The sequence below is a fragment of the Letharia lupina genome (genome assembly GCF_014066315.1).
Source record: "Letharia lupina isolate WasteWater1 chromosome Unknown contig_16, whole genome shotgun sequence".
Lineage (NCBI taxonomy): Eukaryota > Fungi > Ascomycota > Lecanoromycetes > Lecanorales > Parmeliaceae > Letharia > Letharia lupina.
The window spans coordinates 203,956-217,615 of record NW_023502985.1 but is presented as its reverse complement, the minus strand read 5'-3'; the positions used below and the strand labels follow the sequence as shown (position 1 = coordinate 217,615).

At 49.8% G+C, this 13,660-nt stretch overlaps 5 protein-coding genes across 5 annotated transcripts; 3 read left to right on the top strand and 2 right to left on the bottom strand.

The window, feature by feature from the left end:
* Positions 1-986: 986 nt before the first annotated feature.
* On the top strand, positions 987-2,696 carry HO133_002869 (uncharacterized protein; the record flags this gene model as incomplete). The annotated part of the gene is made up of 3 exons (XM_037293794.1): positions 987-1,330; positions 1,384-2,352; positions 2,411-2,696. The coding sequence occupies 3 exons, from the start codon at positions 987-989 to the stop codon at positions 2,694-2,696; spliced, it is 1,599 nt and encodes a 532-aa protein (XP_037149872.1).
* A 1,841-nt stretch (positions 2,697-4,537) lies between these two features.
* On the top strand, positions 4,538-5,185 carry HO133_002868 (uncharacterized protein; the record flags this gene model as incomplete). The annotated part of the gene is made up of 2 exons (XM_037293793.1): positions 4,538-4,928; positions 4,959-5,185. 2 exons carry the CDS (start codon positions 4,538-4,540, stop codon positions 5,183-5,185), a joined length of 618 nt encoding a protein of 205 aa, XP_037149871.1.
* Positions 5,186-5,898: 713 nt separating this feature from the next.
* Positions 5,899-7,092, bottom strand: HO133_002867 (uncharacterized protein; the record flags this gene model as incomplete). Its single annotated transcript, XM_037293792.1, has 4 exons — positions 5,899-6,436; positions 6,532-6,902; positions 6,954-6,962; positions 7,024-7,092. 4 exons carry the CDS (start codon positions 7,090-7,092, stop codon positions 5,899-5,901), a joined length of 987 nt encoding a protein of 328 aa, XP_037149870.1.
* A 447-nt stretch (positions 7,093-7,539) lies between these two features.
* Positions 7,540-9,537, top strand: HO133_002866 (uncharacterized protein; the record flags this gene model as incomplete). Its single annotated transcript, XM_037293791.1, has 3 exons — positions 7,540-7,612; positions 7,672-8,934; positions 9,005-9,537. The coding sequence occupies 3 exons, from the start codon at positions 7,540-7,542 to the stop codon at positions 9,535-9,537; spliced, it is 1,869 nt and encodes a 622-aa protein (XP_037149869.1).
* Positions 9,538-10,245: 708 nt separating this feature from the next.
* HO133_002865 (uncharacterized protein) lies at positions 10,246-11,361 on the bottom strand (the record flags this gene model as incomplete). The annotated part of the gene is made up of 1 exon (XM_037293790.1): positions 10,246-11,361. One exon carries the CDS (start codon positions 11,359-11,361, stop codon positions 10,246-10,248), a length of 1,116 nt encoding a protein of 371 aa, XP_037149868.1.
* Positions 11,362-13,660: the final 2,299 nt, after the last annotated feature.

Sequence of the window (13,660 nt, the reverse complement as noted above, 5' to 3'; positions counted from 1 at the left end):
GCTTCGCATTGTCATCCTCGACGATCCGGCATCAAAGAGAGCCTCGGCGCTCCTGCGGCTCCGGCTTGAAGTTTCTGGCATATGAGCCTCAATCCACGAGTCCGGAAACCGTTCCCGAAAGTCCCAGACCCTTCGAGCATTTCCGAAGAAGAACGATCTAAGCAGTCTTTCGAGACTCCTATAATAACAGCAACCTTGATCTGCCGCGTGGTGCCGCAACACATCGTCGACAATTGCCAATCCCAATGTCGGAAAGGCGATCAGAAGAGATACTGCCTGTTGAAGCCATGGCCGTCGCCTGACGATGACATGAGGCCACGGGCTTTCCGTTGAAACACGTGAGGGAACTTTTCCCCTCACTCGCGGAGGGTTGGTGTCCTGTGACCGGAAGAAATATAGCGGCCGTGACCTGATTGGCAGACTCCGGGACTAGGCATCAAGCATCTTGCGGCCGAAGCGTCTACCCCAGATCTCCGGAAACTCCCCGCAGCGGTGGTCTACACGGCAGCCGAAGACCCCGTCGCTAATGCGTGCTTTCTGTACTAATTGGGCGTTTCTGCTATCTGATCGAACCTAGCCCGCTGATATGCAATACGGTGACGGGTGGGGATTGGACTATGACGCTGTGTGCTACCACTGACATCTGTTCCACGATGGGGCCAAAAGCATACATCTTCTCCCCCCTCCATAGCCCATCAGCGATCAACAATTATAGGAACTAATAACACTGTTGGGACTAGCCTAAACACGTCCGGCATCCATACTTCTCCGCCACGCCGATCTCGAGCTTTGACCTACTGACACGCTCACTGACCTCCCCCGCAACTTGCCCCAAAGAGAAAGCATTGCACGTGCAAGCTTCGACAGAGCACAGGCCTTCCTTGTAGGGCTGGCGGCTAGTATTTTACATACTTTAGTAGACTTCACAGCCGTTCTTCTTCTCAATGATCCAACAACCTTCCACCCAACATCACAACACCTTCACCATGGCCAGCTGTGACAAAGTTGACAATATCATGGTCTTTCCCGATACTACGCACGTCGAGGTGTCTGATCAAGATGGAAATGACTCAATCGAGAATGTAAACACTGGTCCATTCGTCTGGCTTGTCGCAGGTGCGGCGTCCATTGCTGGCTCCCTATTCGGGTACGACACCGGTATCATTTCGGCAGTCCTTGTCTATCTCGGTACAGACCTCAATCACCACACAGCTTCTGCGAACGAAAAGGAACTGATCACTTCGCTTTGCTCGGGTGGTGCTTTCATTGGAGCCATCATTGCTGGCTTGACTGCCGACAGATACGGTAGAAAGGTTGCGATCTATGCTGGGTAAGCATGAACCTGTGCAGCGATTAGGTTCGTTTTGGTACTGATCTATTCAGGTGCTGTCTCTTCACCATCGGTGCTATCCTCCAAGCCGCTTCCTACACCATTGCTCAAATGGCCGTTGGACGTCTCGTTGTGGGCTTTGGCGTGGGATCTGCCGCCATGGTGGTTCCCTTGTACATTGCCGAAATTGCTCCAACGAAAGTACGCGGCCGCATGATCGGGCTAAACAATATGAGCATTACTGGTGGCCAAGTTGTTTCGTACGGGATTGGCGCGGCCTTTGCTCATGTCACCCACGGCTGGCGATATATGGTCGGTCTTGGTGCAGTCCCTGCCATCATCCTCGCGTGTATCTTGCCCTTTTGCCCAGAGTCCCCACGGCAATTGATCTACCACGGAAAGATCGAGGAGGCAACCAGGGTCATCCAACGGATCTACAAGCAAGCTTCGCCTGAACAAGTCCACGCCAAGGTTGCTCTCATCGCTGCGGCCACTGAGGAGTCCAAGGCACTCAACGAGAACGAGACTCGGTGGTCCAAGGTCAAGAAACTTCATACCAATCCAGCGAATTTCCGTGCTCTCGTCTGCGCTTGTGGCCTGATGGTGATTTCCCAGATGTCCGGTTTCAATACACTCATGTACTACTCTTCAACCCTCTTTGCCTTGGTCGGTTTCTCCAACCCTGTGGCTGTCGGCTTGGTCGTTGCTGGTGTCAACTTTATCATGACTTGGGTCAACATGATGACTGTGGACCCTGTTGGTCGTCGTCGGGTTCTGATCTGCACTGTTTGGGGAATGTCTGCTGGGCTGCTCGCTGTCGCCGTAGCCTTCCACTTCATTCCGGTCAACACTCACACTCTCGTTCTCGAAGCGACTACTGTCTCGGCGCCAGCAATCGTCGTGCTCATCTTCATTATTTGGTTCGTCTTCTTCTATGGGGCCTCAGTAGGTAACACAGCGTGGATGTCGACCGATTTCTTTCCCATGGAAGTGCGTGCGATGGGCACAATGTTCCTGACTTGGTTAGTAACTTCAGCCTCGCCGACTTCTCGAGACACTCGCAGCTGACGCGCATAACAGTTCCTGCTGGGGTTCCAACATCATCGTCTCGTCGACCTTCCTCACCATGATGAAGAGCATGACCCCATCCGGCGCGTTTGGCTTCTATGCCGCCATCTGCGGCATCGGCTGGGTTTTGATCTACTTCTTCTACCCTGAAGTATCAGGCTTGACGCTTGAGGAAATAGGAGAGGTCTTCCAGCATGGTTTCGGTGTCAGCTACGCCCGACAATTGAGGAAGGATCGCAAGGACATCATCGCGGAAAGGTCGAAGAGCAGCGAGATGTCTGTCCCCATAGGCCATTGAAATCGAGAGTGAGATGTTGAGGTCGTGGAGCTTTAGAGCATGATTAACGAGTTATGGGACTTATGATAGGAGACATTAATTATGCAGATGTACCTCAATTGGAAATCCAGACTAGGCATTTGGATGCAACAAACTTTTCCATCCCGAACCCAAAATTTTCACATAACTTCCCGGTTCCCCGGACGTACCGTTGTAAATCCGTCAAATTGTCCCTGCTCGATAACAACCGCAAAAACGTCAAGCCTCCGTACCATCTCCAGAGCTGGAACAGAAAACTCCAAGCACCAATACCCTCTGCCGCCACGCTGACCCTGAACCCGCAGACCCGAAAGGACGCGGCATCCGTGTTCTACGGCAATCCCATCGTTGCACTCCTAAAGGACCGCCGTGACAGCTCGCTCAAGGCTATGCGCAGCTTGGGTTTGTGTGTCGGAGTTGAGACACTGGAGGGCGTACTTGGTGCGCGACGAGGCTGGAAGGAAGGGTTGTCTGGAAGGACATATTTGTGTAACTTCGCGTCGGCGGACTTTTGCTGTCTTCACGGGCTTGGTTCCGGCCACGGGATTCTCTGGTGGGTGGACGGGAGATGTGGACCCTATCGTGAAGTCGACAGGTTACGCTCGAGGATGGAGTTGTATGATGTTGAAGAGGAGGGGAGAGCGTTCGAGAGGGACGAAATTTGCGACTAGGATCTATGAGTCTCTGATGCCGCATTTGATTGAAGATTGGTGGGGAGAAGATTGTTTAGTTGGATGGTGGGTGTGCACTTTTTGGCCACGTACTAGTACCAGAGGGAGGGTGTCTCTTTTGGAGATTGGCTTGAATGGGCCGTTTTCGATGCTGTCAAGTGTTCACGGTAGACCTCATTCCCGCTATTGGTTTGAAGTTGCCCGACGATCTCTTTTTTGGCACAGCGTCAGGCTCGGGCTGGTGATCAAAAGACTTGGCGGAGTTGATGAGTACTCAAGATGGCTTGAAGAGTAAAACCACGAAAACTTATGAACGGGCCTTTTGTAGGAGTTCTTCCAATGCCAAAGTACTAAAGTTGTTCCCTTGTCTACGAGATGCAAGCTGTCCCCAACCAACACCGTGCACGTTTTGCGCAAGCGCTTGCCGGCCGATTGGCCTTTCTTTTTTTGACAATGAGAATATCGAAGGTCGAAAAAAGTACTGTGTCGACTTAGTGCTGGGCAGAGGTTTGGACGATGCTCCTCACCTCGCCGCCGCCGAGTTATAATCCCTCGTTGTTCTCAAACGCTTTTGGACGCCTAGGAATCCCTTGATCTTGTCGAGATTGACCCACAACCGGCAATTTCTTTTTGGCCAACTGCTTCTTCAATGTCGACTTACCTCTGCCTGGTGAAGATAAAGATATGGTTGTCAGATAATCAAGACGAATATTGTGAAAGGACTGTTCCTTCTCCCCCCTGGATTCCACCAGATTGATTTTGACAAGTGCAATCTGATTTGGCAGCCGAATCTCTGTCCAAAGGAGCACAACTATTGGGGGCAAATTCCAAACTCCATGTGGTTCTTGGGTAATGGGACGTATGAATAGACTACCGCCTGTGACTGAATCGTGCACTTGGTCAGACAAATGCATTTGTGCTGGCGGAGCCGATCACACCCAATACCCACAGTCTCCTGTCGCTTAGATCGCGCTGTCGCTATGCCTTGTGAGCAATTACTCATCGATCGGGTGTAAGGTCTGCTGCTGCTTCTTTTGGTGACTTTTAACCCAACAACACTAACGTTAGACTGATCAAGAACGTGCCCCTGTGTAACTACGGCGAGGATAGAATTCTTCCCTAAAATTCGTTTGTTGATACCTATGCAGCAAGATGTCGTCCCCGTCAAATAGAACAGCTTCGAACCCTCTGAGCCCAGCGGCAGAGTATGTCCCCTTCTTTCGCATCTTACCATACCGCTGTTGTAACACCGATAGAGCACCGTCCTCCTCATCCTCCTCGCTCTCTTCGCCGCCGCCGTCGACACCCTCTTTCTCCATCGCCCCCCGGCTGGCCTCCTCTCCCGAATCCCCATACGAAACACTCAACACCATAACCACCCTCAGCGCCCAACCCCGCTCGCACTTACGAGCCTCAGAGCAAGGGGACGACTTCTACGAAAGCGCCTCAGCCCTCATGCAAGTGCTTCAAACCATCCACATTCTCACAGACCAGCCGCTCCCCGACCAACCCGACATCCTTCTCCTGAACGAAACCTACCGCGGTAAGAAAATGCCGAATGTCTAGGCGGCAGAGAACTTCGGTCTCAACATCCAACTCCGCGTCGCCTTCTCGGAGATGGGAATGGGGAAGTTCGTGGAAGCTAGAGTGTCGGATGCGCTCGTGTTGGCGGAGATGAATAGGGGGCGTTTTTACGTTTCGCAGGAGGCGAGGGACTGGGTGAGGGAGATTGGGGAGAAGTGGAGGAGCAAGTGGAGATTGGCAAGGGTGATGCTTCGGCTGTTCATGCGTAGTGTGTGATGGGACCCTTGGTGGTAGTTGGCATTGCGTATTAGGACTGCTTTGAATAGGAATAGGAGGACTAGCCATGGGTAAGTTGAGCTCTCATCGAAAAGTAGACTTCCCTTCAAAATGTCCTCTTCAGAATGTAAAGACTTCGATCCTATAAGAAGGAGCGGTGGTGGAACAAAGTCTTTGGTCGATCATGTGCGACGGGCCAAGCGTTGCTTCTTACCAATTCTTGACGCCTTGTAATGAATCACCTTTGCACCCCCGTGGCAGTCATCCTGCACGAGCTTATGCAATCGTGCGAGTAGTGTGTCCATAATCGGAGGTCCCGATCAGTCGAAGCTGCGTTTCGGTGCGAAGATTCAAACGACCTAGGAACGTTTACGAATGTGTGAATTGTACACGCATTGGGTCTGCATGCGAATTGCTCGAGGTGCCTGGCTCAAATGAGAGAGAGGACTGGGCCTTTCACGGCACCAAAGATCAGACCTTCCGGCTGATTCAGATGAGCATGGAGGAAGGCTCTTCTATGGAGGACTAGGTACGACTGGATCCGAGAAAGACTCCACTCACAGGAATCACCGGCACTTTCCACTCTCGGCATGTTGAAAGGCAACTTAGCATTTTACTCATGAAAAGCACACGTCTCATCCTGATGGATCTTGACTTTTCATACCTGCATGCAGGCCCACCTCAACACCACCAACCCCATAGCCATGGTTTCATCAAATCGTCTCAGCAACAACCCCCTCGTCGCTTTCGCTAATACTCTCATCTCCACTGACCTCCGCGTTCTCCCTCTCCCTCTTCTCCATCAGCGCTTGCAACTCCGCATCATCGTTCTCCGTCACCGCCTTTGGCGCCATCCTCGTAACACATCCACCTCCATTCGCCCTGATATTCCCTTCAATCTCTTTAATCGCCCTCTCCAGACAAGCGATCCCCGTGCTCTTCTCGAGACACTGACTCGTGAGCACATACAACGGCGGGCTCACCAACTTCACCTTGACAGTAGCTTCGTTGGGGCGGGGTATGTCGAGGCCGTCAGCTGTTTTCGAGGGTGTATGAGTGGCGGTATTTTGGGCTTCGGCGGCCCGCAGCGCGTTCTTCACTGCGTCGATGCCTTCGTAGCCGAAACAGGTCACTTCGACGTCGGCGCGGACTTTTGTGGGTTGAGGTGTTAGGCGCTTGGATATGTAGGATTGAAGTTCAGTTTTTACCACGTCTGAGGGGAAGGTAACTTCGGCCCAGACGTCTGGGTTGCTAAAGTAAAATAACTTAGCATATCTCAAAAGTGCACAGGAGCAGACGGGAATAGATAGAAAGTACGGTTTAGAAGTAGGGCAATATTGGCTCACGTTATCGAAAGCTTGAACGCATCAACCGCATGTCCATATTTCTTATTCAACGGCCATCCAATATCCTGATACAGCGTCTCCATCGGCGTCTTGGTCTTCTCAGCTACATGGCGCATGATACTTGCGACCATTTTTCCCTTGTTGAACCTCTCCTCGCACTTGACAATATCTTCCGGTGACACTCTTCGCTTGGACAGATCGATGTAGCCCTTCTCTTTGTCCACTCGTAGTACGACGACTACCTCGTTTCGCCCCACCCGGATCAGCTTTTGTATACTCCTGATACGCCGTCGGGAGAGCTCGGAGAGTAGTATCATGCCGTCGATGTTGTCGTATTCGAGGAGTTTGACGTAGGCGCCCATTTCTGCGATCTATGGACTTGTGAGTCATGGTGTGGTGTTTTAGAACGAAGGAGGGCTTACTTGTTTAACCTGTGCGCGAAGTTAGCAGGGCTCTGGTAGGGGTGGGGAGGAGAGATATATGCTATCATACATTGACCATAACGAATTCATCGATGTCGGGGTATCGGTTCTCGTAGAACCGGCAGTTGGTGAGAGACATCTTCTCTGTTCTACTGTGAGCTTGCGTTTTTGATTTGCGGTTTCAAGATTGTTCGGGCTGGAAAATGTTGGCTTGGCTACGCTGTATCATCTGTCGCCAGTATTTTCTGGGTCGCGTAAGATGGTTCTTCAAGCTGTTGAGGTGCTGCGCATCGAGGTTAAAGAATTTGGGAAGTGGTATGACTGTTTGCACAACTTTGGGCATGTCAAATTCGAATAGGGCTGCAGTCAAGTTTTCACTCTGGCTATCCGGCGATCGCAAGCCAAGACCGAGCCAAGGCGACGGACGCAACTCCAGATGAAGAGGCTTTCAATAAGCAGAGCACCTCTGTTGAGGTCTCATCTGTTGTCACATAGCTCTTTTCATTCCTCCAGAGAGCCTGGTCATCTCAATATCTCTGCTATACCTGCCGACTTGCTCAATTGACTCTCCAGCCAAACAGGTGAGATGGTGCAGTGGAACAAGCTCTTTGGCTTGAACAGCCAAGACCGCCGCGGTCTACGAGAGGAGATGCGCCGCCGTAAGTATATGCCTCTTTTCCAAGCAATGTCGGTGCTCAATGGCTAATGGTTTATGCAGTCCTCCCCACCAATCGAAACGAAGTCATCCCCTCCGCCATGCCCCCAGAAGCCGTCACAAAAGTCGCGCTCCGTCTGAAGTACCAGATCGAGCAAATCATTCCCTGCGAACTCGAAGAGTTCAAAGTCACAAAAGCCAATTCCCCAGTCATTACGCGGAAGGTGATCGCAACAGCCAAGTCAGCAGGCGGGAAAGAGCACGAAGCATGCGTGGTATACTGTCTACTAGTCTGCTATCGCTGGTTCAGACGGCAGGCAATACTGGAATTATGGGATGCAGATCTCCACAATGTGCGCGCCACGGCCTGCGAAATGCTAGCGAAACAGCTTATTGAGCTGGAAGAGGATCAGGATTATCTACTGCAAGACCTGTTGCTGAAGCGCTACTCGATCCTGATTCGAGGCGAGCCCACGGAGCCCGCCAATGCTGTCGAACGTGCTGTTGACCTGCATGCTCTGCGTGTCATTGGCAGCTCAGGCTACCAGAAATGCATCACCTACCTCTGGCGCGGCTGGCTCGTTCAAGATGATCAATACCCCTCCAACTTCATTCCCTGGACCCAAAAAGCTAACACCAAATACTGGGATCACTTCGATCCTGACCGCATGCGCGCTCCGGTATATCAAAACGCCGTGCAAATCTTCTTCTCCCTCTTTTACCTTGCTCTCTACACCGCCGCCATCAACACCATAAATAGCACCGGAGATCTAGATGTTGTGGAAGGAGTACTCTATATCATGACGGCAGGATTCATGTTCGATGAAATCGCTAAGTTTTGGAAAGTAGGCCGCTACTACATCGGGTTTTGGAACGTGTTCAACAGCACACTTTATGCCCTTCTTTGCGTCTCCTTTGTGACCCGTGTCATCGCTCTAGGCCATCCTGTCAACGACGATGCGGGCCAACGGCACAAGTTCAACGAGCTCAGCTATAATTTCCTCGCTTTCTCCGCGCCTATGTTTTGGATGCGTCTGCTTCTTTACTTAGATACATTCCGGTTCTTTGGCGCTATGCTAGTCGTGCTGAAAATGATGATGAAGGAATCGCTCATTTTCTTTGCGCTGCTTATCATTGTCATGGTCGGATTCCTTCAAGCATTCATTGGTCTGGATCAGGTGGACGACAACTCGTATGTGACGGGCTTCATCTTCAAAGCAATGTTGAACAGCGTGATGCAGAGTCCCGACTTTGAGGGGTTCGACAAGTTCGCGCCACCCTTTGGGTTGATACTCTATTACATCTTCACATTCGTGGTGATGGTTGGTGAGTGCCGTACCCTTACCGACTAACATGCTCCGGTAAGATCCGCCTTCTCCGTGCTAACACACGCCAGTGCTCCTCAACATCCTCATCGCTCTGTACAACTCCGCCTACGCCGACATAACCGACAACGCCGTCGACGAATACATGGCCCTCTTTTCACAGAAAACTATGCAATTCGTCCGTGCTCCCGACGAAAACGTCTTCATCGCCCCCTTCAACCTCATAGAAGTCTTCCTCCTAATCATTCCCTTCGAGTGGTGGATGTCCTCTCCTCGCTACGAGCGCCTCAACAATTACGTAATGGGTGTCGTGTATTCACCGCTGCTGTTGATAACAGCGTGGTTGGAGACAAAGCAGGCGTATAAGGTTAAAAGGAATCGAAGGAATGGGGAGAGCGATGAGGACGAGGTGCAGGAGTGGGAGCAGATGAGTGGGGAGTTGGATCTTGAGGCCGAGGGGTGGACGAAGAGGGTGGAGAGTACGAGGCCGAACGTTGAGACCGATGTTGCGGTGTTGGAGGTTAGGGCGCTGAGGGAGCAGGTGGAGGAATTGAAGAAGGTTGTGGAGGGAAAGGAGGTGGGTGGGGCCAATGGGGGTGCTTGAGCAGACGGAAAGTCTAACAGTATCATATGGTCATGAAAGTTTGACCAACGTGACCACCAGTCAGTCTCACGGAATCTTTTCAAGGGTCGCATTGCTTGTTGTGCTCGCGCTTGCAAACTTCGGGCTTTCCTAGTTGGGCAAAAGCCGGCGAAGATTTCTCCGTCAGGATTGTCGTAGAATCTTGGAAATCGAAGTGCCCCGCTGGGACTGACAAAATCGCGGAAGCAAACTGGATAGCTTCAGAATTCAGGAAACCGTTGCGCAATTTCTTTTAGTTGGTATGTGGGCGGGAGCAAGATACTGAATATGCTGCATTGGCCTCGGTTGAACAACGAAGGGAAGTGAAGAGAAGAGAGTGCAAGATATTGAGATGTCGGGTTCTTGCTGAGTGATGAAACGTTTCATGCCCCTTGAAAATCCTCACATCCATAAGTAAGAGTTACTCAGACACCCCCCCTAGATCTTTGTGCTACAGCTACTACCCCTTAAGAGATCACCGTCTTCACCTGCCCTTGGAAAACACTCTGTCTGGTGTGTAACTAATTGTGCTAGCATATACGACCGAAATGTGCAAACCCTTCCTGACTGGGAATTACAAGTCCGATATCTGATTCAGTTTCGCGAACCACTTTCCCCTAGAAGTGCGAAACTCGGGGCCGCGTAGCATGCCGTCTAGCTGGCAAATCTGCGCCCACCTCCACGCAGCTACTACTCGTCATCGGCGTCGGATTCGGGATAAAGCCCATCGAAATCTTTGATGATGTGGGTGCGATAAGATTTCCGAGTCTTGGGGAAGTCCCAGATGCGACGTTGTTGCAATGCATCAGGGTTGTGATCATCGTCATGCTTCTTGAGCATCTTAGGTGCAAGGAATCGCCACAGTTCATGTCCGGTCTGGGTGTTGACCTCATCGTCCGTTGGTCCAGACCATCCCCAAAGGTTTGGCTGGTGCTGAAGGGTTTTCCATTCTGTGACATCATATCTGACACCTAGCATTTCCAGATTCTCAAGCCTGCTGAGTTTGTGTAGCCAAAGCATTGACCTGGACCGAAGGTTCAAGCCATGCATGAGAATCCTTGCTTTCCTGTCGTCAATCCGGACAAGCAGTGTCTTTACTTTCACATGAGGCAGCTTCACAAGCTTTGAAAAGGCTGTATTCCAAGTGGCCGGTCTTCCGTATTCTGTATAGATGACATCCCAATCTCGGTCATCGACGGTAAGCGTTAGCCGTAAGCGTTGAATATACTTACGGGTCTCCGCTGTGCGATCTTGCATGAAAGGCATGAGTGAACTCATGCTGGTGAAGTGGAAGGTATTCTCGCCATAGAAGATGAACGCAACCTCTTCTCTGGACTGTTTGTTGACGCAGAGCATCTCCGTGGTCATAGTGTTACGAAGGATTGCGGTGCCAAGTTTGTAAGTCGTCTTTAGAGGCTGGTATCTTGGGCCTTTGAACAAGCATAACTCGACTGTCGGAGTCCCCAAGCTTTCAGGCCAGCTTTTTTTGCTGCATACATGATCTGTAGCTAGGTAGGTGGATCTGAATCGGTAGCTGCCATTGTTTTGACTCTTCTCGAACTCCTGAAGATGCATGTCTCGAATCATGAGACTTTGCCCAGTAATAACGACTAAGCGGTAGATCTGATTTCGAAGTTCGGCGGGTAGTTTGAAGAAAGGAAACGGACGGGCATTCGCCGCGCTGTCCATACTGTATGCCGAAGTCTCTGACTTTTGAGATTGATCCTGAGCACTGAGTCTCGGTGTTGTGGGTTGGGAGAGGCCCTTGGTCTTCTGAGGGCGCTGATGAAGTAGGGCTACCGGCATGGTTGTTGAAGGTATTTAGAACAAAGCTGTACTGATGAGGTATGATTTGGAAGTGAGGAAGCGCTTATAAATCGAGCAGTGAACGATGGGCGAGTCATTGAAGTGTTGTTGTTAAGGATCGAAGCGTGAAGGTATCTCAACACCGAATAATCAAGGCAACAGTGTCAAGGGACATCATGTAAGCTCATTTAGCACATTTAAGATCCTGTGGAATACTTGGCATTGGGTAACACGTCTACTCCAGATTGTCAGTTCGATGATGAAGTCTCAAGAACCCATAGTAGACTTCTGGTACATAAAAGACTCGGCTTTGGACTATTGTTCAGTTGAGTCAAGCTCAATCGTTTCTGAGGGAACCGTCAAGTCGGGCAATGGAAGGATGGAAGTGCGGAAAGAGATGGAAGTGGCAGAAAGAATGTTTACATCGGCAAGCGCTTCCGCTTCAAGTAGCCGCACTTACCAAAGTACATCCTTTTACTTATAACTAGGAGTTCGGACCGTACTTTGAGAATCCACCAACTGCAACACTTTCTTCGGTCATCACACTTTGTTCCCACCATGGCTCCTAATGCACAAACTGACCTCGTTGTCAAGCCAGGCCGTGAGACCACTAAAATGTGTCAAACAGAATGATTGACGCGCTTCTTACTTTATCAGTTGTGCATACATCTGAGGCTGGCCAGATAGCTACTTCGGTGCTTCGTTGGCGTACGTGCATGTGCAATGATGATCAAATAACAGCCTCCCAAAGCTTCATACTGTGCGAGATGATCAGGGAGATTGGGAAACAGCGTGCCAGATGAGGAGAGCTTCGTGCTTTTGAACTCAGTCGTATGTCACAACGAGCGATGTCCTGTTTCTCGAGCCCAACTATTCAAGCCATCATCTAATATCCGTCAGTAGCCTAAAGGCTGTAACTGAGGGAATAGTCTCGTCTAAAGAAGATGCACATAGGTGAGTACCGTGGCGTGATTGCAAGGATTCGATGGACTTGAAACGCAATGGTTTACGGTCCTTCGGAATTTGCAGTTCATTATCGCTCCAAAGGCTTCTATATTCGAGGATCAGACCAATCTGTTGGTTGAGTCATCACATTACGATGGGACGGGAAGTCAAGCAAACATGATCCGCAGCTTGATTGTTGTATGTATACTGCTATTCGCGCGATTTGTGCCGACCGCTTCTTGGTTGGAGGAGCCGCGTCCGACGAAAAATCCCAGTGACCCAGGAAACGGATCGCTTGGGATTGATACAAGACCAATGGCTGAGGTATGTGGTCTGTTTTGGTTGCAACATCTTCTCGGAATTGCTCGATCATGGCCAGCGACGTCGTGTGTCAAAAACTTTGAGTCTAGACCAGAAAGCGCTTTTTCCATGCACGCATGCAAATTCCGTCAGCATCACTATGCATTCTACAACAAAAGCAATTACTGCATGGCCTCGCTGCATACCATGTTACCCATTTCCATTAATGTTTTCAATTCCGCCAAAGACCAGCTAATTCTTGTGGCGACGACATACAGCACAGCACAGACATTTCAATCCCTCGGCTAACCCAAGGAAGACAAGCGAAAAAAACATTGAAATTATGTTGTGCTTTTCCCACATCCTTACATCAAGTTCCGACCAGTCCTACCTATGCCGACACGTGGAAGCGGCTTAACCTCCAACAGTTTGGAGTCATGCATGTCTTTCGAGCGGCCCCCCGTTAGCAAGCACGAGCCTGAGTCCTGAAACTACCGCTCTTTCACAGGCTTCCCGAGATTCGCAAGCCATAGATCAGAGGCTGAACCTTGGGCGATTGCGCTTTTATCGCCACAGCTTGACTGGGGGCTAGTAAGGGAGAGGCACAGCACACACTTATGACAGGATAGCCGAGATTGCCATGTTGAAAGAGCCTTGAATAGGCGGTGTCCCCCCCATTTCTTACTCTTCATTCTTATTCCTCTCATCATAAAAAGAGGTTTTTTAGACTTTTTCTCTTTTCTAACATTAGATAAAAGTAATTTTCATTTAAAAAATATATTATTTTTCTATTTATATTATTATTATTTAGTTACTATTAATAATCTTTAAGTATTCTTATAAGTCTATTATAAAGATTATAGCTATATATTAAACTATCGCTATTAAATTACTATTTTTATAAAAACCGCCTATTAAATTTATAAGAGAGTTCTTTAATAAACCTCTCTCTATTCTCGCTATATCTTCTATTTATTAATTAAATTCTTTAGTAAAATTATTTACTTCGTTAAGATTAATCTTTAATCTCTATTATATTTAATTATAATTTATC